This window comes from Eupeodes corollae, chromosome 3 (genome assembly GCF_945859685.1).
Source record: "Eupeodes corollae chromosome 3, idEupCoro1.1, whole genome shotgun sequence".
Taxonomy (NCBI): domain Eukaryota; kingdom Metazoa; phylum Arthropoda; class Insecta; order Diptera; family Syrphidae; genus Eupeodes; species Eupeodes corollae.
The window spans coordinates 87,102,674-87,124,437 of NC_079149.1; the positions used below are offsets into that span (position 1 = coordinate 87,102,674).

The following is a 21,764-nucleotide window of genomic DNA, read 5'->3' on the forward strand; positions in this document are numbered from 1 at the left end:
TATAATAATTTTTTTTTAATCTTTCTTTACAGAAATGTTTTTCCGGATAATTTATTCCAAGCTGCGTTCCAACAAGCTCACACCGTGTATGTCCCAAAACCATCAATACATCAAAGCTTCAATGAAACCCTTAATGAGACCTCCACCGATATGGCCGATGAAAATGCTGGCGATCAATCTGGCAATGGTGAAGTAGAACTCATTCGAGTTGTACAATATCGAACTGGTACCAATACACTGGGCATTGTATTCTTCTGTTTGGTTTTTGGAACCCTGCTGGGTACGATCGGCAGCAAGGGCCAAGTTGTGATAGATTTCTTTTCGGCTGTTTTTGAGGTTGTGATGAAGATGGTCACCTGCGTGATGTGGCTAACGCCAATTGGCATCAGTTCGGTGATTGCTGGGAAAATTCTTGGAGTGAGCGATCTTAATTTGGTGATGGCCCAACTCATGTGGTTTATCATAACTGTGGCAATTGGTGTCTTCCTCTATCAGTTTATTATAATGCAACTTATCTATTTTGTATTCTTGCGTCGGAATCCGTTCAAGTTCTACTGTGGACTCATTCAAGCGATGCTAACCGCATTTGCAACAGCATCAACGTAAGCATTATAATTTATTAATTATTGTTAAATATGATTTGTGTTTTTTTTGTAACATATTTCTATTCGAAAATCTTCAATGGACGGACCAATATATAGTGCTGCAGCTTTACCCATTACATTCCGTTGTATGAATGACAAATTGCATGTAGATCAAAGGATAACTCGGTTTGTCCTTCCGATTGGGTGCAACATCAACATGGATGGCACAGCACTGTTTATATCCATTGCCTCGATATTTATAGCTCAGATGAGTGGAATGACTTTGGGCTTTGGGGAATTGGTGACGGTCCTCTTGACTGCAACTGCTGCTTCGATGAGCTCGGCAAGTGTTCCCAGTGCTGCATTAGTTTTGTTGTTGGTTGTGCTATCGGCTATTGATGCTCCAGTTCAAGATGTTACCTTGTTGTTTGCTGTCGATTGGTTTGTGTGAGTATAGCTTATACAAGATTTATTTTAAGTTCGTATTTTTAAATGTATTTATTTATTTATTATTTCTCATAGTAAATTGTATATTTTTGATTGTGTTTTTTATATTTCTTATTGTAAAAAAGTCACAAGTTAATGTACAACTTAAAAGATTAAAGCATCATCGGTATCTTAAAAGAGTCCATCCTGCATACTGTGATCTTCATTAAAAAATTCAATGTATAGGTAAAATTATAAAGATAACGGTTAACCGGGATCGTCAAGTCTTAAAAAAAATCAGATCATTCCTTCAAGCTGCGAGAGAAGTTAATTACTTAAGGCCTATCTCACTTCTTTTTTCGCCAGCCCTTTAAATAGATTCTGTGAAGATACAGATATCATTCCAAATAAAAAGTTTGGTCTTTAAATAGGAATCTCAACAGACCACAACCTGATCTTATTCAAAGATGACTAGATGAGGCTATTCATAATCTGAGAAATAAAAAGTGCTTAGATATTTACCTTGGAAAAGCTTTTGATTCGCTTTGGCATCATGATCTTATTTACAAACTTATTTATTCGAAATTTCTGGATTGGCTCTTTAAGCTCATATTATTTTTTATTAGCAAATAGATGAACATCAATTTTTAGAGGATCCGAAAACACAGATTTTTTCCCGTAAACTTAGGTGTTTCTCAGGAATCGATATTGGGCCATTGTTGTTCAACATTTTTCTGCAAGGCTGTTCTCTTTTAGACCCAATTTACGATGAACCTAGATCTTTTGCATTATGCTGATGACACAATTATATTGCCAAGCGACGCTCGACCAACCTTAATAAATTTGGCCGTAGTTTTCGCTAGTAGAAATTCGGATTCACTTGTCTTAGAAACGCTAGGTTAAAGAGAAATTATCTAGCTGTGAAAGTGAGCGGATTATTAAACCACACCCGCAGTGCACGTCTTGTGAGAATCTTGTCCCTAAGCAACAAACAGGCCAGCTGTTTTGGCATTAAGTGGAACTCAGATAGGTGAAGATTCCGATCATTTGGAATTCAATCTAAATGGGTATAGCTTAGTGCCATTATTCTTTTCCACAGCCACAATATGGTTTGTGCTCTTACACAAACTTTAACTTCATATGGTTAAAATTTGCTGATGAAAACCCAGTTAAAGAAAAACCTCCTATGAAAACCGTTTGGCAATATGAGATAGCCAACTTGGACGGTCTGAATAAATTCTTCAGGAACTTTAATTGGTCACTATGCTTCCTCGATAATAACGTAGATTCCAGCGCAGATATGGTTACAAATCTAATTCTTTGTGGAATGAGAAATTTTATCCCGAATAGGGTAAAATTTATCAAACCTAAAAATACATGGTTTGATTCGAGCTGTAAAGAGATAATTAGGATCAGAGATGTAAGGATTTAGAAAGCCAAACCCACTGAGGAAAACCGGAATAAGTTCAAACAAGCTAGAAGGACTTGTAACGTACGAAACACCACGTCATCCTCGGTTCCAACGTTTGCCACAATGACACTCCCTATGTGGGCTCGATCGATAAAGATAATTTCCTTGCAGCACAGTTTGCTGTTGATTCGCCGCTCCTGGAGAGTGTCGTGAGTCCTCCTGTTCTTCGGAGCCTAAAGGATTCTATGGGATGAATCTTCTTTCGCACTCGTGTAGTTGCAAGAGTACTGAGAGACCTTGACATACACAAATCTGCTGGAACGGATAGTATTCCCCCTATTGTTCTGAAGAGGTGTTCTTCAACGCTGGCAAAACCACTGCGTAAGCTTTTCCATCTTTCTTGATCTACAGGTCTCTTTAAGAGCGGATGGAAAACGGTACAACCTGTCCCTCATCATCCTCCCCCTCTAACTGTCGTCCAATAGCACTCACGTCCCTTCTTTCTAAGGTCATGGAAACGATGATTAATTATCAGCTTAAGAAATATCTTGAAGAACGGAAGCTTCTTAATGACCGGCAATACGGCTTCCGTAGCAATAGGTCCACTGGTGATCTCATGGTTTATCTCGCGGAACAGTGAAACAAATCTTTACATCATTTTGGAGAAAGTACGATTATTGCACTTGATATTTCTCTTATCTCTCTCTCTTATCGAAAATTCGTGCTTTTGGTATTGAAGAATCCCTTCTTCGTTGGGTTAGAAATTACCTTTCGGACCGTTCAATTCAAGTAGTGTTGCACGGGTTCAAATCTGATATTCACAAAGTAAGCGCTGGTGTGCCCCAGGCCTCCGTTTTGTCTCCGACGCTTTTCCTTATTTTTATAAATGATTTTTTGTCTGAAACTTCTAGCCCACTAAATTGTTTCGCGGATGACAGTACCCTCAGCTTTTCATATTCGTTTTTAGATTTTCATCCTTGTCCTTCAGATTTGGAACTTCAACGGCAGCGTATGATAAGCTTATTAAATTCTGATCTCGATAGCATTGTACAATGGGGAATCAAAAACCGTGTAGAATTTAATGCTTCGAAAACTCAATGCTGTCTCCTGTCGTTAAAGCGTAACCCACCCCTGATGCCGCTATCCATGAGCGACATTTGAATCCAGAAAACTAATCAACTTTGAAAATGATAGGCGATAGAACTTTAACCGAAAAAATTACGTCAGTTGATCATCGCCGCAATGTTTCATACCTTTCGTTGTTCTACCGATATTTTTATAAACAGTGTTGCATTCTCTCCCTCAAACAATTTAGCCGTAATACTCGTACTTCTAGGAATGCACATCAGTTTAACCTTGAGCTCAATTTCGGACGTACTGTCAAGTATAGAGATTCTTTTTTAAACCGCACATCGAGAATGTGGAATGCTTTACCCAGCTCTATTTTGCCCTATCATTTTGATATTCAAAACTTTAAGACCAATTAGCATCTTTATCTCTTCTTTAATACTTCCCTATTTTCCTAAAGGTCACTCTGTGTTTATACTTTAAACATGTTAAGGGTATTAAAAACAACTTGAGTGTCCGTTTATTATTTAAAAAAAAACTTAATACAATAGATTTGTTAAGAGCAGCGTTTTTCAACGTGTGGGTCGCGACCCCTAGGGGGTCATTTTTTTTGGCCATTGATGCAAATGTCAACTCGCATAGGTACGAGGTGGCAAATGGAATCAAACACTTCAATGCCTGTAATGTTAATCCAGGATATTTTAATTTCCTTTTTTAAACAAAAGGTATCCAAATTGAAAGACGTAAATTCCAATTGCAGCTTTCCATCGGCAGATAGGTCAAGCAGGCTTTCCTTGAGCTTGATTGCCAATTTTAACACATTTACGGACTAAAGATCCACCTTGGCCCAATATTCTTCGATATCTTTTCCATTGAGAAGTAATGACACATTTCTTCTCTAAACTTTTCTAATACCATTTTCATACCAGGTATAAATTCCTTGATATTTGTCTCACATCCGACGTCTTCAACAAAAGATTGTGTCGAGGAAAATGAATCTAAGTAGTTTTTGTCATGGATTTAGTCTTTAGCAGTGATGACATTTCCATCCCGCCCTTCAAGACTTTTATTCAAGATATATAAGCGAAATAGTTCGAGATGTCAAAGTTAAAACGTAAGAAAGAAAAGCTCTTAAGACTGCTGATACATTATTTTAATTAAACAAAATTCGAGTTATCGAAGTTCGACGTTACGGAAAAAAGGCATTGGATTGGTCGGTCGCGAAATATTTCTTCGTTCTAAAGGGTCCATTACATGAAAAACACTGGTTTAGAGAACAGATTCGTTAAAAGAGCAAAACTTACTTTCAAACCGTTTTGCCTTTTTCTGATGAAAACCGTTTTAGCATATAGAATTTCTTTTCTTTTGTAGGATCAGTGAAATCTAACAACTTATGAAGATTTTTCGAATATTAATTTTGTATTCAGGAAAATGATTTTAGACTTTGTAAACTCACGAATTTCATTGAAACAAATCTACATTAAAAAATAATCTTGCCCCAATAAGCATTAAATGCGTGTTTTTTCAAATCTTAATACATCTCAAAAACCTTAGAAGTTGGATTTCGATTAAGGGCACTAAAACGCATTGAAAAAGTGCAAAATTTTATTTTCCATAAGAAACCTTTTCGATCAGTGCAATAAGAGGAAATTGAAGCTTTTTTCAAATGAATAATTCACAGATTTTCTTATGAACTATAGTTTCTAGTTTTTAAAAAAATGTTTGTTTGCTATTATAATGTTGTCAAAATTTAACTGAAATATCAACTTTCAATAAAAATAAATTGTAACTAGAAAAAAACTGCATACATACTCGTATATAATCGTACGCCAACCCAAATTGTGTTCAAATGTTATGCGACAGAATTCCTTGTCGGGCTCCTGAAAATCTTAACGCTTGGAATGATTTCGTTCGAAATTCTCTGGTATTGGACAAATGTAACTCACAATGGTTCCTTCTGGGTTGTTCAACCAAATTATTTGTTTGCCTTTCAACAGTTTTCCTTCTGGTGAGCATATTTTCTATGTTTGTGTAATGCGAAGAATTTATATAACCAACTAAATTTTAAAAGGTTTTAGAATTTATTGAAGTTTTGTCTCTCTGTCACTTACCCCCAACAACAACTACTGGCACAAATCAAAACAGTAATCAATATTTAAAAAGTGACGAATGCAATTTCTGTGGAATCAAATTGAATTTCCATGACATTAGTTTGGTAACAAAATCAATTTCAATATTATCTAATTTCGAATTATTGTGGGTAATTGTTATGGTAAGATTTTTGTTTTTAATTCGTAATAACTATAATTTAATTTAATTTTTTAACTGAAGGAAAATCGAGATGCTCTCATAGGATCAATTGAATTAAATGTCTTTTTGTTAATAACAAGGATGTTTGTTTCATTTCTCGGATATCTGTTCGGCATAGTGAAAGGAAGCTATAGCGATATGATTCAAGAAGGTCTAATATATGTTTTACGCATAATTCATTTTCTGCAACTATGTTGTTTAACAGAAAGTTTTTATAGAAGATGTTTGTACTTTTTTTGATATTTTTAAAATGAAATAAAACTTAAAAGATCTTTCATATTCTGTTTTAAACGCTCCGTCTATTCCCCTAGCGTGACTTTTGAAAGAAAATAGTATTTTGAAAAGTATAATAAAAATTCTGGAACAGACAAATACATAAAAATAGTATCCCTGGCTTTTTTTTACACTTCTGAATATCAGAAAGTAGTTAGCTTATAGCAAGCGTCAAACTACTATCAGAGGATAAATGATTTTAATTCCACCTTATTTAAATTAAAATCTATCGATGGTCAGTTTAAGTTATGAAAAATGCTCATTCAACTTAAAGCTTCATTTTTCCCATAGTTAGTTCTATGGAAGTCAATATAGAAATAAAAGGAAAGTCGACCTCTTAGTTTGAGTAAATGTTTAAAACTGCCGAAGCTTTATTAAATGGAAAATAACAATTCTTTCTTAAAATGCTAAGTTGACATGTTTTGATGTTTCATGTTGCAATGTGGGAATTGAATTATCTTTTGTTTCTCACGATTGCAACTTGGAATTAGCTTGAAAATATAAGATTACAATGCTAAAGGGAAATGGAATTTGATTACTATAACTATATGTATAAAATCAAATGTACGCAGGTGATGATTTCCGCCTCGGTGATTCAAATATACACGAGAAAGCAAATAAGGTGCATCAATTTTACCATTAATGATTTGATGAAAAATAACAAGGAAGAATTAGAAAACGATGTTCACAGGGAGGCAGATCATAAGGAGATCATTTAAAGGAAGACCTGAAATTATATTGAATTGATTCAATACGTTTTCTAGGAGTCCATACCTGCGAAGCATATTCAAGATGAGGACGAACATGGCAAATATACAAAGACACAGTACCATAGGGAACATTGAACTCCTTTGCCCAGCGTTTTAGAAAACCAAGCATAGAACTTGCCTTATTAACAATAAAATTAATGTGATGTGTAAACTCTAAGTTGGAACAGGAATGCACACCTAAATCTTTAAATGTGGAGACACGACAGAGTTTTTGCTGTGATATACAGTAGTCAAATACGTTACTGATTAGTTTTTTAGAGAAAGTTATAGTCTGGCATTTTAAAGGGTTGAGTAAAAGGCTATTTTTCCCACACCAAAATGTGAAACTATCAATGTCGGCTTGTAAAAGAATACGATCATGGTTGGACTTTATTCTTTTGAAAATCTTCATATCGTCAGCAAAAATGAGAAGTTCACTTGAGCGTAGACATGAAGATACGAGTACATCGTTAATAGACAGGGCCAAGATGGCTTCCCTGGGGAACACCAGATTGATCAACAAAAGGTTCAGAAGGACGATTTCTAAATTTTACCTCGTAGGATCTGTTTTCAAGGTATGACTTAATCCAAGCTAAGAAAAATGGTGGAAAACCAAGAGCCTTAAGTTTAAATAAAATAATTCCGAGGCTAAGTTGGGCAAAAGCTTTAGAAAAGTCAGTGTATACACAGTCAACTTCATAACCTTGTTCTAAAGCGTTTGAACATATGTTTGAGAATGTGAGGAGTTTAGTAACGGTTGATCTTTTTTTCACAAAACCATGTTGCTGTTCGCAAATGATATTTTTACTAAAATATGCTACTCTTTCACGAACAACTTGTTCAAATACTTTAGGAATGCAAAAAAGCCCTGTAGTTGCTTATATCCGACTTGTTACCTTTCTTGAAAATTGGTGTTAGAAATGACTTCTTCAACAAAGTTTGCGAAAATGGGTGAAGATTATGAAAATATACTTCATCAACTTCTTGAGGGCTAGTAACAAATGACTCACGAAAATTCGTTGCGAAAGCGTTACAGATATTAAAAGTTTTATCTAACGAAAGGTTCTTGTAAGTGAAGTTAACTGGAAAGCCATCTGATTTTTTCTTTGAGTTTACAAAATTCCAAAATTTTTTAGGATTTTCTTTCAAAGAGGTGCCCATATCAGTAACATAACAAGCATATAAAAAATTAGAAAGAGATTTAAATTGGTTAAAGAATTCAACATAAAAAGAGAAGTTGACTGGAGACAGAGTTTTGAGATACGTTTTCCATGCCTTATTTCTTTTGTTACGCAATAAACGCAATTCTTTCGTGTACCAAGGATGGCTAAAGTTTGTATTTCTTGATTTCTTGATGGGTACGTTTTTTCAAAACAATAATTCAGGATCTTATAAAAAGTTGAAACTGCTTCGTCAATGCTAGAAAATGCTAGTGTATCAGCAATTCCAGAAATCTTCAGACAACTGCTGGAAATTGACTCTTCTGAAATCAAAATTATATAAGCAATCAAAAGAATTAGTAAGGTGATTACTTAAGTCAAAAAAAATGTCCAAAGGGGGGTGATTTTTGCCAATATTAGTAATTCCTGATCTAGATTCTAGAACAAGAGTACTAATAGCGTCAGAAGAAAAGACTAAATCGAGAATTCGATTTTTTGAGTTTTTAATACAGCTTGTTTGCAGTAAGTCAGTAAGAAGGACTTTATCGAGAAGAGATAGTTCCATTTGTGAAGAAGAAGGAGAGAGAAAGAATGAAAATCACCTAGAAGTGTCAGAGCTGGGCAAATTTATAATATAGTCTAATGCTAAGGAGAGATCGTTATAAACAGACTCCAAACTTTTTGGAGGAATGTAAACGTTTAAAATGAAAAAAGTCTTAGTCTGTATCATTATCTTTACACAAAGCAGTTCAATTGATAATTCAAATGGAAAAGATACAGAAGAAGAGAAATATGTTTTTTTACCGCTATGAGAACACCTCCACCTAAATCCTTTGCATTACCAATATGACGATCGTTTCTGTTAACTTAGAACTCTTAGGCTTAGACTTGATTTCACATCTAATCTTATTGCGTTGTTTGGTACCCTCCCTTATTTTTTTAAATAATTTATTTATTATACATATATGAAACTAAAATTTGTATTTTATTGCTTTTCAACTTGCGACTGAAAGTGCTATTAGTGCGCCAAGAACACATTCACAATCATACAGCCCTATTATGGTTATCAAATATCAACACTATATTTGATATTAGTTGATAATTATAAACAAAATTAATGAATCAGTATAATGGTGATCAATTTATCAATATTTTTGATAAATAGTGAATTAAAAGATCTATTGTGAACAGCTTTATTGATAAACTCGGTATTACGGCTATCGAACATATCAATACTTAGCTGAGCCGCGTTCTGGAGGCACCAAGCCTCCTCAGTTGCAGAGTGATGTATTCCCATTTTTTGGTTAGGACTGGCTTAGCACAAATGCCGTTTGCAACCTCAGGATTTTCCTCCATTAGTTCCACAAGCCTTTCTATTTGTTTTCTGTTGCTAACTATTCTACTCCTAAATAAATAAAATATTATTAAGAAAAAAAAGACAACTTACATTATTCCGCCGAAATTATTTATAGACCAAAACACAAGAGCTCAACACAAATGACAAACGTCAAACACCAAACAAAACCTATTCACAATCGTATACCAAATTATCAATAAATTGTTAAAAGTTATCAGTTATCAAATAATTGATAGTTGATAGCCATAATAGGGCTGATAATATTCCAATCGCGCCGCACAAATTCATAATTTTCACCAGGGAGGTTCATTTGAGCCATAAAGCCTATACCGTTTACTTGTATTATCAAAGATTTTTTATAAAGATTTTTTAGTAATTTAACTTACCAGAAAAGCGGTTATTAAAATAAATTAGGCGCAACAGTTCTTTGAAAACTAAGGCCTATTGACTTAAAACTCTCAACCATTCTTGGTGCGAGTTCTGTTGTGAGGGATGGAGGGGACCTACAATTGTAAGCCGAATCCGAACGGCTTATTTAAAAAGCACTTTTCATGACAAGAAATACTCTTGGAGAATCCTTCAGTTCCTCGCCAGAGGCAGCACTCATGGGAAAAAAACTTTAGATGGCATAGGCAGGGATTTAACCGAAGGTCTCTGACATGACAGTCCAACTCACTAACCATCATGCTACGGTTACTACGGAAAAGCGCCTAGTATGTCAAAAAACAACTCAAATCTTTGTAATAATCTTAAAGGTACTCACAAGATTTAAAATTTGGTAATACTTTAAATTATTTTAGTTAGATCTTTTCTGAGAGAAAAAGCAAATATTTAGTTTTTGTAAGAGGAAACCTTGAATATGAAATCGTCAATGTTATGTTATGTTCTGAAAAAACAGCATTTTCTTAGCATAAAATGAAGTTCCTGAAACTAGTCCTCAATTCGATCTTATTTTACTTGCGACTCATAGGAACTATGTATATATGGCAAGTTTTGCATTCGTAAAAAATTTGGAAATCAAGATTTTAATCAAACTTGACATTACGATTGTAGAGAAGTCGAAAAAATAGGGTCCACCGATTCCGTCCGACAGCCAAAAGCATTGGGTACATTGACTTCAAATTTGGAAATTAAGGTTCTAAGCCGATTCGAGTTAGGATTTTTTCAAATACTAAAAATATTAATAGTCACCATACATTGTTTTGATAAAAAATCGAAAATATGAATTTTCTCAAAAACAAACCGATAGATTTTTTTCTTAATCTGGTTTCTTTCAATATAAAACAAATATTTTTGTATTGCTCAAGAAGTGTTACCCCCCCTTCATTGAACCGATATTTTGTTTATGAATTTTCTCAAGAACATATGATCCAATTTCAATACACTTTTCTGCACAAGCTCTTATACTGTCTCCGGATGGTATCTCCGCTATTGTTCTGAAGAGCTGTTCTTCCAAGCTGGCAAAACCACTGCGTAAGCTTTTTTATCTGTTCTACTTGGCAGGTTTCGTTCCGAGTAGATGGAAACCCGCATTTGTCGAGCCTATTCGGAAAAAAAGGCAATTCTTCCTCAACTTCTAATTACCTACCGATTGCATTTACGTCCCTTCTTTCCAAGGTCATGGTAATGCTGATTAATTAACAGCTCAAGAAATATCTCGAAGATCGAAAGCTTCTTAATGACCGACAATACGGCTTTCGTAGCAATAGGTCCACTGGTGATCTCATGGTTCATGTCACCGAACAATGTAGCTAATCTTTAAATCGTTTTGGAGAAAGTAAGATTATTGCACTTGATATTTCAAAAGCATTTGGTGCATTCGGTTTTCATAAATCACTCCTTTGTTGGATTAGTAATTAAATTTCGAATCGTTCAAAACAAGTGGTATTTGATGGATTCAAGTCTGAAAACCACAAAATAAATGCTGGTGTGCCCCAGGGGTCTGTTCTATCAACAACACTCTTTCTCATTTTTTTTAATGATCTCCTGTCTGCAACTTCTAATCTAATACATTGTTTCGCTGACGATAGTACTCTTTGCTTTTCATATTCATTTTCAGATTTACATCCCTCTTCTTTGGATGTGGAACTGCAACGACAAAATATTATTAGCTCATTAAATTCCGACCTACACGGCATTGCACAATGGAGAATAAGAAATCGTGTGGAATTTAATGCTTCGAAAACGCAATGCTGTCTTGCATCGTTAAAGCGAGATAAACCCTCTTTGCCACTATCTATGATTGGCACTTGCATCAACGAAAGGGAAAATCTTGACATCCTCGGAATGTACATCAGCAACCACTTTTTGTGGAGCGATCACATACGCGATTTTGCCAAAAATGCCGCAAGATGTCTACGATTTTTGAGACATTCCAAAAAAATTTTCTTTTCGTCTGATTTGGCTACAATCTACAAAACCTATATACGTCCGAAACTTGAATATAACTATCATCTCTGGGCTGGTGACCCACTAACGTATTAGCATCATCAACTCGTTTACATCACTCGGACATCGATGCAAGGTTTCTTGCCTCACCTTATTATTTTAACGAACTATGCTCTAGTGAAATAGCCAGTTTCATTCCTCCCCTTGAAAAATTTAACCGTAATACCTGCGCTTCTAGGAATGCCCATGAGTTTACTCCTGAGCCCAATTTCAGCCGTACTATAAAGTACAAAGATTCTTTTTTAGCCTACTACGAGAATGTGGAACGCGCTGCCTCGTTCCATCTTTCCCTGTCTTTCCAATGTTCAGAAATTTAAAGCCAATGTACACCGACACCTCCCATCCAGCCCTACCCTCTTTTCCTAATGGTCACACTGTGTATTTGGTATATTAAAGGTATACAAAACCCTTTTAGTGTTCGCTAATTATAAAAAAAAATCCATATGGAATCTGTCAATTAATCTATCAATCTTATACGAGCAATGGATGAAATAATTTAGTCTTCAGTTGGGAATTCCATTAAATTTGTTTGTTTTCTTGGTTAATTTTCACGAACTGTCACTGTTTAAAAATGTTTTTGTCCGGAGTCTGTTTTAAAAAAAGGGAATTAGTAGTTTACTAGCTTGCAAAATAAAAAGAAAGGCTTAACATTTTGGAGTCACTATTAAATTGCTAAAAACTTAGAAAATTCATAGCTTAGTAAAATTGTAAGCCCTTAATAATAGGATGCTTAAAATTTTGCGTCACATTTATTAGAACGTCTAAAGCAGATACCAAGTTTCTTTTTTCAAGAAATTCAAATTCCAGAACATAAGGTAGTGCTAGCTCTCTGCAAGGCAATGATTTACCAAATACTGTGATTCATGAAACTGTTGCTGTTGACACGGTGGTTGATGAATTTTTCAGCGTTCAATGCTGGTATTAATGAAAACAACCCATCAATCAATATAGTTCACAAAAATATAACAAAAAATGTTATCGTCGGAACTAATTCATCCTGCGGCAATCTTCGAGTTGCTTACAAATTCAAATGGTTTCATATTGGCAGTTTTCGATACGCTACCACTTCAGATGAAGTTATTGCATTTGTTTCCACTAGACTGGGAATAGATGCTTCTCTTTGTGTGTGCCACAAGCTATCAGGTAACGCAGATAAGGATCGTAAGCATGGTTTTGTCAATTTTAAAATTGGTGTTCCGTTGGATGTTTAATCATTGGTCTTTGCAGAAAATTTTTGGCCGATAGGTGTCAAAATTCGACCTTTTGCATATATCGAAAAAAACTCCTTGGAGAAGGACGTAGGGATAACAACCTAACAACGAATGGTTTAAAGTCTACATATGTTCGTCTTTCGTCATTAAAGATTTATTTCCACAATGCAAGTGGCCTCCGAACCAAAGTACACGATCTCTATGGAACAAAAATTTCATGTGGACGCAGTATACATTGACTTTATTAAAGTCTTTGATTCTGTGAACCACCAAATACTTCTAAAATAACTTGAGATTTTTGCTTTTCATTCTCACTTTCTTTGTTGGTTATCGTCATATTTAGCTTGTAGAACACAACAAGTTAAGATTGGAGATACATACTCTAAGGAAATTCAGTGTACATCAGGTGTCCCGCAAGGTAGCCACCTAGGTCCGCTTCTTTTCATAATGTTCGTTAACTATATTGTCTCGGTCTTTAATTATTGTGAATGCTTATTATATGCGGACGATCTGAAAATATTTTCAAAAGTTTCGAGTTTGGACGATTGTCACTTTTTCTATTTGACATTGATTCTTTATCAAATTGGTGTCACATTAATAGGCTTAAATTGAATATCAAAAAGTGTAACACGATTTCTTTTTCCAGAAAATCTCATATTTTTGTATTCAACTATGCAATTGAATCCGTGGATTTAGATAGGGTTTCAAGTATTAAAGACTTAGGAGTTATTCTTGATTCCCAACTTTCTTTTAAAGGTCATTTCGATTATTTGGTTAACAAGGCCAACTCGCTAGTAGGTTTCATAAAACGAAATGGAAAAGACTTAAAAGACCCTTTCGTGTTATTATCCCTGTATATATCACTCGTCAGATCAATTTTGGAATATGCTGATGTTGTTTGGAGTCCTATTTATATAGTTCATTCTGATCGGATTGAAAAGATTCAAAGATGATTTACAAAATATATATTTAAGAACATTGGTTGGAACTTTTGTCCTAGTTATGAGGCTAGATGCCAATTACATGGAATAAAGTCGTTACAATCAAGAAGAAAAATTCATAGTGTAAAGCTTATTAGAGACTTACTATGCTACCATATAAATGTCCATCTCTTCTTACCTTGGTACCAATCTATGTTCCCGCTAGGTCTATGAGAGCTAGATTCTTCTTATTCCAAAGAATTTACATGACAAACTATGGTAGTAATGAAACTTTATCAAGATCTATTAAATATTTCAATGAAGTGTCTTCAAATATTGACTTTTTTAATCTTAATCGTAATATATTTAAAACTGAAGTATTATATTTATTCACTTTTTAATTTGCTCTTGGAGTGCTTATATCTGTTAGCTGTAATATTGCTTGTAAACGGTGATTTTTTAAGAGCTTGAAAACTTAAAAAAAAAAAAAACGCATAAAATTTGCAAAATCTTACCGATTCTTTATTCGAAACGTTAGATTGGTCCATGACATTTACTTTTTGAAGATAATTTCATTTAAATGTTGACCGCGGCTGCGTCTTAGGTGGTCCATTCGGAAAGTCCAATTTTGGGTAACTTTTTCGAGCATTTCGGCCGGAATAGCAAGAATTTCTTCGGAAATGTTGTCTTCCAAAGCTGGAATAGTTGCTGGCTTATTTGTGTAGACTTTAGACTCGACGTAGCCCCACAAAAAATAGTCTAAAGGCGTCAAATCGCATGATCTTGGTGGCCAACTTACCGGTCCATTCCTTGAGATGAATTGTTCTCCGAAGTTTTCCCTCAAAATGGCCATAGAATCGCGAGCTGTGTGGCATGTAGCGCCATCTTGTTGAAACCACATATCAACCAAGTTCAGTTCTTCCATTTTTGGCAACAAAAAGTTTGTTAGCATTGAACGATAGCGATCGCCATTCACCGTAACGTTGCGTCCAACAGCATCTTTGAAAAAATACGGTCCAATGATTCCACCAGCGTACAAACCACACCAAACAGTGCATTTTTCGGGATGCATCGGCAGTTCTTGAACGGCTTCTGGTTGCTCTTCACTCCAAATGCGGCAATTTTGCTTATTTTCGTAGCCATTCAACCAGAAATGAGCCTCATCGCTGAACAAAATTTGTCGATAAAAAAGCGGATTTTCTGCCAACTTTTCTAGGGCCCATTCACTGAAAATTCGACGTTGTGGCAGATCGTTCGGCTTCAGTTCTTGCACGAGCTGTATTTAATACGGTTTTACACCAAGATCTTTGCGTAAAGTCTTCCATGTGGTCGAATAACACAAACCCAATTGCTGCGAACGGCGACGAATCGACATTTCACGGTCTTCAGCAACACTCTCAGAAACAGACGCAATATTCTCTTCTGTACGCACTGTACGCATTCGTGTGGTTGGTTTAATGTCCAATAAAGTAAACTGAGTGCGAAACTTGGTCACAATCGCATTAATTGTTTGCTCACTTGGTCGATTATGTAGACCATAAATCGGACGTAAAGCGCGAAACACATTTCGAACCGAACACTGATTTTGGTAATAAAATTCAATGATTTGCAAGCGTTGCTCGTTAGTAAGTCTATTTATGATGAAATGTCAAAGCATACTGAGCATCTTTCTCTTTGACACCATGTCTGAAATCCCGCGTGATCTGTCAAATACTAATGTATGAAAATCCTAACCTCAAAAAAATCACCCTTTAGATTAAATAAATAAATAAATAATGTCCCAATATAGGTTAATCGTCAAAAGTTTCTTAAAGAATTTTGTGGCTTGCAGAGTTTACACCTATAATATATAAATTACCAATATCACCCAGGTCCGAAATGGATTTGTTAATGTGTGAAAAAAGAGTAATTTTTCAAAAGTTGTCTGTTTAAATTTATATTTGATGGTTTTTTGTCTCCCGTTGTGTGTTGATAAGATAAGATATATAAAATCAAAATGATTTGTTTTTAAAAGTGATTTTATTTCAATATAAATAACAAAAACTTAAACATAACATAAAATTTGTACCCTTTATTAAAAGAACTACATACATACACATTTTGTAGACTGTGGCTATAGTCAATTTTTTCTATTTTATTTTCTTCAAGTGATCGCATGCGAACTACAAACAATATGCTTGGGGACTGCTATGCTGCTGCTGTTGTTGAAGAGCTCTCGAAAAAAGAATTAATGGCTTTGGATGCAGCTGTTCTCTACCAGGTACATAAAAGCTCTCTTTGTTTAAGACTTTCAGACTTTTGACATAAAATTCAAATCATATTTATTAAACTCGTCTTAATATATTCTCCAACATCACAGGAACTACCAGTTACTAACGGACACATCATTTTGGATGGACAAACTGATTTAGATAGAAAATGTTCGTTACCTGATTCTGTTATTGTCGACATGAATAATGTCATGAATTCTGTTAATTTACATAGTGGTTTAACTAATAATAAAAGAGTTTAGACGTTTCAAAAGACCAAAATACTCACAAACATTAGAACTTAACCACTTTATCACTATCCCGAATTTCTTTTAGAAACTAGCACTATTCACACATTTTCAATTTTATAATACCTAGACCTACATACCTTATATAATTTTAAAGTGCTTTTCATCTTAACTATACTATTAGTACTCTAAAAATCCATTTTATGTATTGTTTATAATTTTACTTTTTTTTTGTACTATGTATGCCATAAAAACAACAACAAAAAAACATAAATTAAAGTTAAATTATCCAATAAATAAAGTAGAAAGGCATAAAGTAAGAAATAAAATTAAATGTCTTTAAGCAAACACAAAAGAAAATAGAATCCAGTGAACTTTTTTAAATTTTGAACAACAACATGAGATGGATGTCAATTTTTCACAATTTATCACATCAAAATTTAGTGTTTTTATCCTAATTTTTTGTTTATCGTAAAAAGTATTGTTCACTTTAAAAAATGAATGTTAGAACGAATTAAAACAAAAAAAGAACAAATTAAAATAGAAACCACATGTGATTATACTTTAGAAGATAATAAGAGTTTACGTAATAATAATGTATAAATAAATAAAATATATAATTTATTGAAATTTTTACAAAAAAAAAAACAAAAAATATTTCAATAACATTTTATTTTAATACATACTTTAATTATTTAATACTTCAAATTAAAAAAAATGAATTGATTTTGCTTTTTATTTTAATTTTATTATTTTTATAATTTAGTTCGTTTTTATTTTTTTATTTTTCAACTATATTGTAGTTTAAATTTAAGTTTAAAAAATATGAAGAACAAAGTATGAACCAAAAGTATTTTTATATGTAAAAAGCAATGATAAAATCGTATGTGATGTTAAAACTGATTTTTTTTTTACCAAAATAAACTAAAAAACAAATGGAAATCAAACTACATTATGTATAAAATAAAACCAAAAATAATAATAATAAAAAAAATACAAACGAAAATGAAAATTTTATATATATTATCCAGAAAACAAAACAACAACAAATGCCTTTTTATTGTGTGTTTTATAACAACAAAACAAAAACATAGTTTTGATTTCTTATTTTGAGTGAAATTATCGTTTTTCATAAGAAAATTTGAAGACAAAAATATCAAGAAATTAAATAAAAGCCTGACACAATTATTTAATCATATAGTAATGTATTTTCATGCAATTAATTCAACCAAGCAACAATAACTTTTTGAGCTGTTAAGTTGAAAAGTTTTGTTTAAAAGAGAGGTAAGTACATATTTTTGGATCTCTCAGTATTTTAGATGTATAAGTTTATAATGTAAAATACTTCTCGAAACATAGCATATGTGTATAGACTCAAAATATATTTAATACGATTTCCTTTTTTATTTATTTTATTACATTTCATTAACTTTTGAATAAACATACCAACAGATTTCCTTAAACCCCTACAGTCTTATTTAATAGAATTCGCTAAACAGATGAATAGTTATACAGTGAATAAGGATTTATGTAGGCTCTATGTAACGTTGCAAAAATTCCTATTTATAAAAAAATCTGCTATAAATTTTAGTTATACAATGCTTATATCAAAAAAAGTGCCAAAAGTACTATAAAATCTGCTAGTTGTCATAACAACTAAAATATAACAAAATAATTCCAATTATTTGTATGATATTCTCTTTCGAAAATCTATATTTTTTTTAGATTCTTCGTTTCTTCGGCTCACGAGCTAAACTCGAGAGGCATTATTGTTTTTATTTTAATTTCAAAAAGAGAGGAGAGAAATCAAAATGACATTTGCGAAATAATAATAACAATAATTTCCTTATGTAGGCTCTATTCAACCTCAAAACGCGTTTAGCTTATTATGGGACTATGCAACCTTGTATAAGTTTTATAAATAGCATTTTTGCGTTTAGAGGCATTATAGAGATAACATAACTTTATGTAGGCTCTATACAGCGTTTTTAAATAAGACTGCTATAGTTTTAAATTTGATTTGATAAATAAGTTTTATATTTAAAATAAAACATTAACGAGCATGTTGCGAAAAACTCGTGATGGAACTTGGAATGGAATTATTGAAAGCAAATCACAAGAATTTATTATGTGATCAATATTATCCTTAATAAACAAAACACTTTGGACTTGTCTCTGACATTTAAGCGTTTTTAAGGCAATAAGAGCGCACCTTGATTTATAATCTGGTAAAGGCCCAACCCAGTTAAGTTTTCGAAGTGCATAACGAGTGAATCTTTTCTGAACTCTTTCTATTCTTAAAATATTATTTTCATAAAAAGAAAACCAGACGATACAAAAATATTCTAAATCAGGTAGAACAACAGACATAAATAAGGTCTTCAAAGTAAACCTCAGAAGGCTAACATCATAGAATTTATTTTCAATAAGGGATGAAGACTTATATACACTAAAATACACTTCGAGTAATTCAGCTGAAGATGATTGTAGTTGCAACAATTAAGAAAATTGTTTATATCCAACTGCAACAAAATTTAAAAACAGAAGGTAAATCATTTATAAAGATTATAAAAAGAAGTGGACCCAAATGACTGCCTTGTGGAAGACCCGACACCACGTCTCTAAGATTTGAAACACAATTATCTATTTTAACAGCTTGTTTTCTATCAGAAAGATATCAATCTAACCACTGTAAAAGAAGAAACCATATTGGTGGGTTGCTGAACTAGAAACACTCAGAAAAGATTGTAGAAGGCTTTTTAATCGTGCAAAAAAGACTAGATATCCCCAAGACAACGACTCCTATAAGGAATCCCTCAAAAAGTATAAACAAGAACTGAGAATAGCCAAAAGATCCTCATGAAGATCCTTCTGTAGCTCAATAGAAGAATCCTCGGAGGCATCAAGAATAAGGAAGATTCTCTCGACAAATCAAACCATGTCTAGTTGTCTTAAAAACTCGGATGGTAATTGGACTAACAACAAACCATCCTCGATCGGGTATTAACTTAACTTTTCCTCAAGGTCTTGTTGCAAAAAAAAATTTACATGGACTCTGAATAGCTTCAAACCGTATAAATCCCCAGGTCCAGATCAAATCATACCAGCTGAGCCACAACTTACAATTGACATAACTCTGCCCATCATTGAAATGCTCTTTAAAATTTGTCTAGATCTGGTCTATATACCTCAGCGATGGAGAGAATAAAAGTAGTTTTCATTCCCAAGGCGGGCAAATGCTCGCATGTCAACCCTAAAGACCTAAGAACTATTAGCCTATCATCTTTCATTCTCAAAACTCTGGAACGATTGATCGATATCCATATAGTTAACAACATTGAGAAGAGACTATCAATGTCTCAGCATGGTTACTGCAAAGGGAAATCGTTAGAAACAGCTTTGCACACTCTGGTAAGAACTATCGAATACTCCCTAGAGCAAAAGGAATATACTATGGTGGCCTTCCTGGATATTGAGGGCGCTTTCAACAACGTTGACATATCCGCTATCACTTCTGCTATGACGACCTTAAACGTCGAATGCTCAATCTGTGAGTTGATTAACCTAATGCTAAAAAGCAGGATCATCAACTTTAAGTTGGGGAATTTTTGTACAAAAAGGTCTGTCAGTAGAAGCACTCCGCAAGGTGGTGTTCTGTCCCCTCTCCTGTGGAACATAGTGGTTAACGAACTACTAATACCCCTTGAGAGGGAAGGCTACAGAATAGTTGCTTATGCCGATGATGTTGACCACCGTCACAGCTGAACATCCTAATACACTGAGATACCTCCTCCAAAACGCACTCAATATGATCACTGCGGACTTAGTATTAATCCTCAAAAAACAGACCTCGTCCTTTTCACACGGAAATACAAGATCCCAGTAATTGTAGCTCCTTCAATAAAAGGTATACCACTAATTTTTACCAATGAAGCCAAATACCTTGGTCTGATATTGGACAAAAAATTAAGTTGGAAATCCAATATACAGGAAAGAGTTAAAAAAGCTACAGTAGCTCTTTTCCTTTGCAAGAAAGCTATAGGAAGCAAATGGGGTTTTCAACCTCGCATTACCTATTGGCTATACATATCGGTCATCCGACCAATACTTATGTACGGAGTTGCAGTATGGTGGACTGCATTAGAGAAAGTCACATACTGCGACAAACTCAGCAGAGTCCAACGCACTGCATGTCTCTGCATAAGCGGGGCATTAAAAACCACACCCTCAGCAGCGTTGGACACTCTCTTCCATCTGACAGCCCTCGACATATTCACCAAACAAATGGGAGCTAGTACAGCTATAAGACTCAACGCCTCATCTCTATGGATTAACAACAATATGGGGCACTCCATCATTTTAAACCTCTTTGGTTCTATACCAAAGCACATAGACAATATTCCTAAACCCCAGTTTGGAAAAAACTTCCAGGTATCCATTCCATCCAGAGGTGAATGGGAAGACAAAAAACTTCTGGATGACAAATGCATCCATTTTTATACAGATGGATCCAAGACAAATGAAGGAATTGGTAGTGGTGTGTACTCAGAAAAGCTTAATCTAAGCATCTCATTCCGCCTCCCTAATCATTGTAGCGTCTTCCAAGCGGAAATTTTAGCGATCAAAGAGATGACGTAGCAATTTAACATTCACCTATGTTTGTTGGGTGCCGGGCTACAGAGACATCACAGGAAATTGTAGAGCCGATGAACTCGCTAAAAATGAAACCAGCTTTTGCGATAGCAAATTCTAGGTGGCACAATTTGCCAACATGCGCAGCAACAAAACTTATATGGCCTTCTCTGGACCTAAGGCGCTCTAAAGAATTGTTATTTCAAAGCAGACTTCAACCCAACATAACATAACCACTTTAACCTAACATAACCTAACCACTGTAAAAATGAAGCATTCAATTCTAACATCTTAAGTTTTTGTAGGAGAAGACCATGATGCACGCGGTCAAAGGCTTTAACAAAATCAGCATACAGGACATCATCTTGTCTACCCTTTTCGACATGACTATAACAATAATTTGCAAAGTGACTTAAATTACACTTTTTACACACCCTTTACAAAACCATGTTGTTTTTGAAACAAGAAATTCTTGACAGCAAAATAAAGTCTTTGAGTGACCATTTTTTCAAAAAGTTTGGGAATAACTGAAAGTTTTGGTATTGGTTTATAGTTCTTCACTAAGTGCTTAAGACCACTCTTATAAATGGGATCTGTATAAGATATTTTCCAATCATTAAGAAAAACACCACTTTGTAAAGATTTATTAAAAATAAGGGTTAAAACACTACAAAGTGAATACGAACATTTTGACAAAGGAATAGGAGGAATAATATCA

The 21,764-nt window shown here is 34.0% G+C and overlaps 2 protein-coding genes across 3 annotated transcripts in view; both read left to right on the top strand.

The window, feature by feature from the left end:
- Positions 1-17,614, top strand: part of LOC129949166 (excitatory amino acid transporter) — an 84,740-nt gene extending 67,126 nt beyond the window's left edge. For both annotated transcript variants that reach the window (XM_056060450.1, XM_056060449.1), the window contains 4 exons: positions 33-602; positions 702-1,031; positions 16,066-16,177; positions 16,277-17,614. In XM_056060450.1, coding sequence (XP_055916425.1) covers positions 33-602; positions 702-1,031; positions 16,066-16,177; positions 16,277-16,429 — 1,165 coding nt within the window. In that variant the 3' untranslated portion in view covers positions 16,430-17,614. The remainder of the gene's footprint in view (positions 1-32; positions 603-701; positions 1,032-16,065; positions 16,178-16,276) is intronic.
- LOC129949167 (uncharacterized) lies at positions 5,020-6,076 on the top strand. The gene is made up of 3 exons (XM_056060451.1): positions 5,020-5,497; positions 5,561-5,761; positions 5,821-6,076. The coding sequence occupies exons 1-3, from the start codon at positions 5,339-5,341 to the stop codon at positions 6,037-6,039; spliced, it is 579 nt and encodes a 192-aa protein (XP_055916426.1). The 5' UTR covers positions 5,020-5,338; the 3' UTR covers positions 6,040-6,076.
- Positions 17,615-21,764: the final 4,150 nt, after the last annotated feature.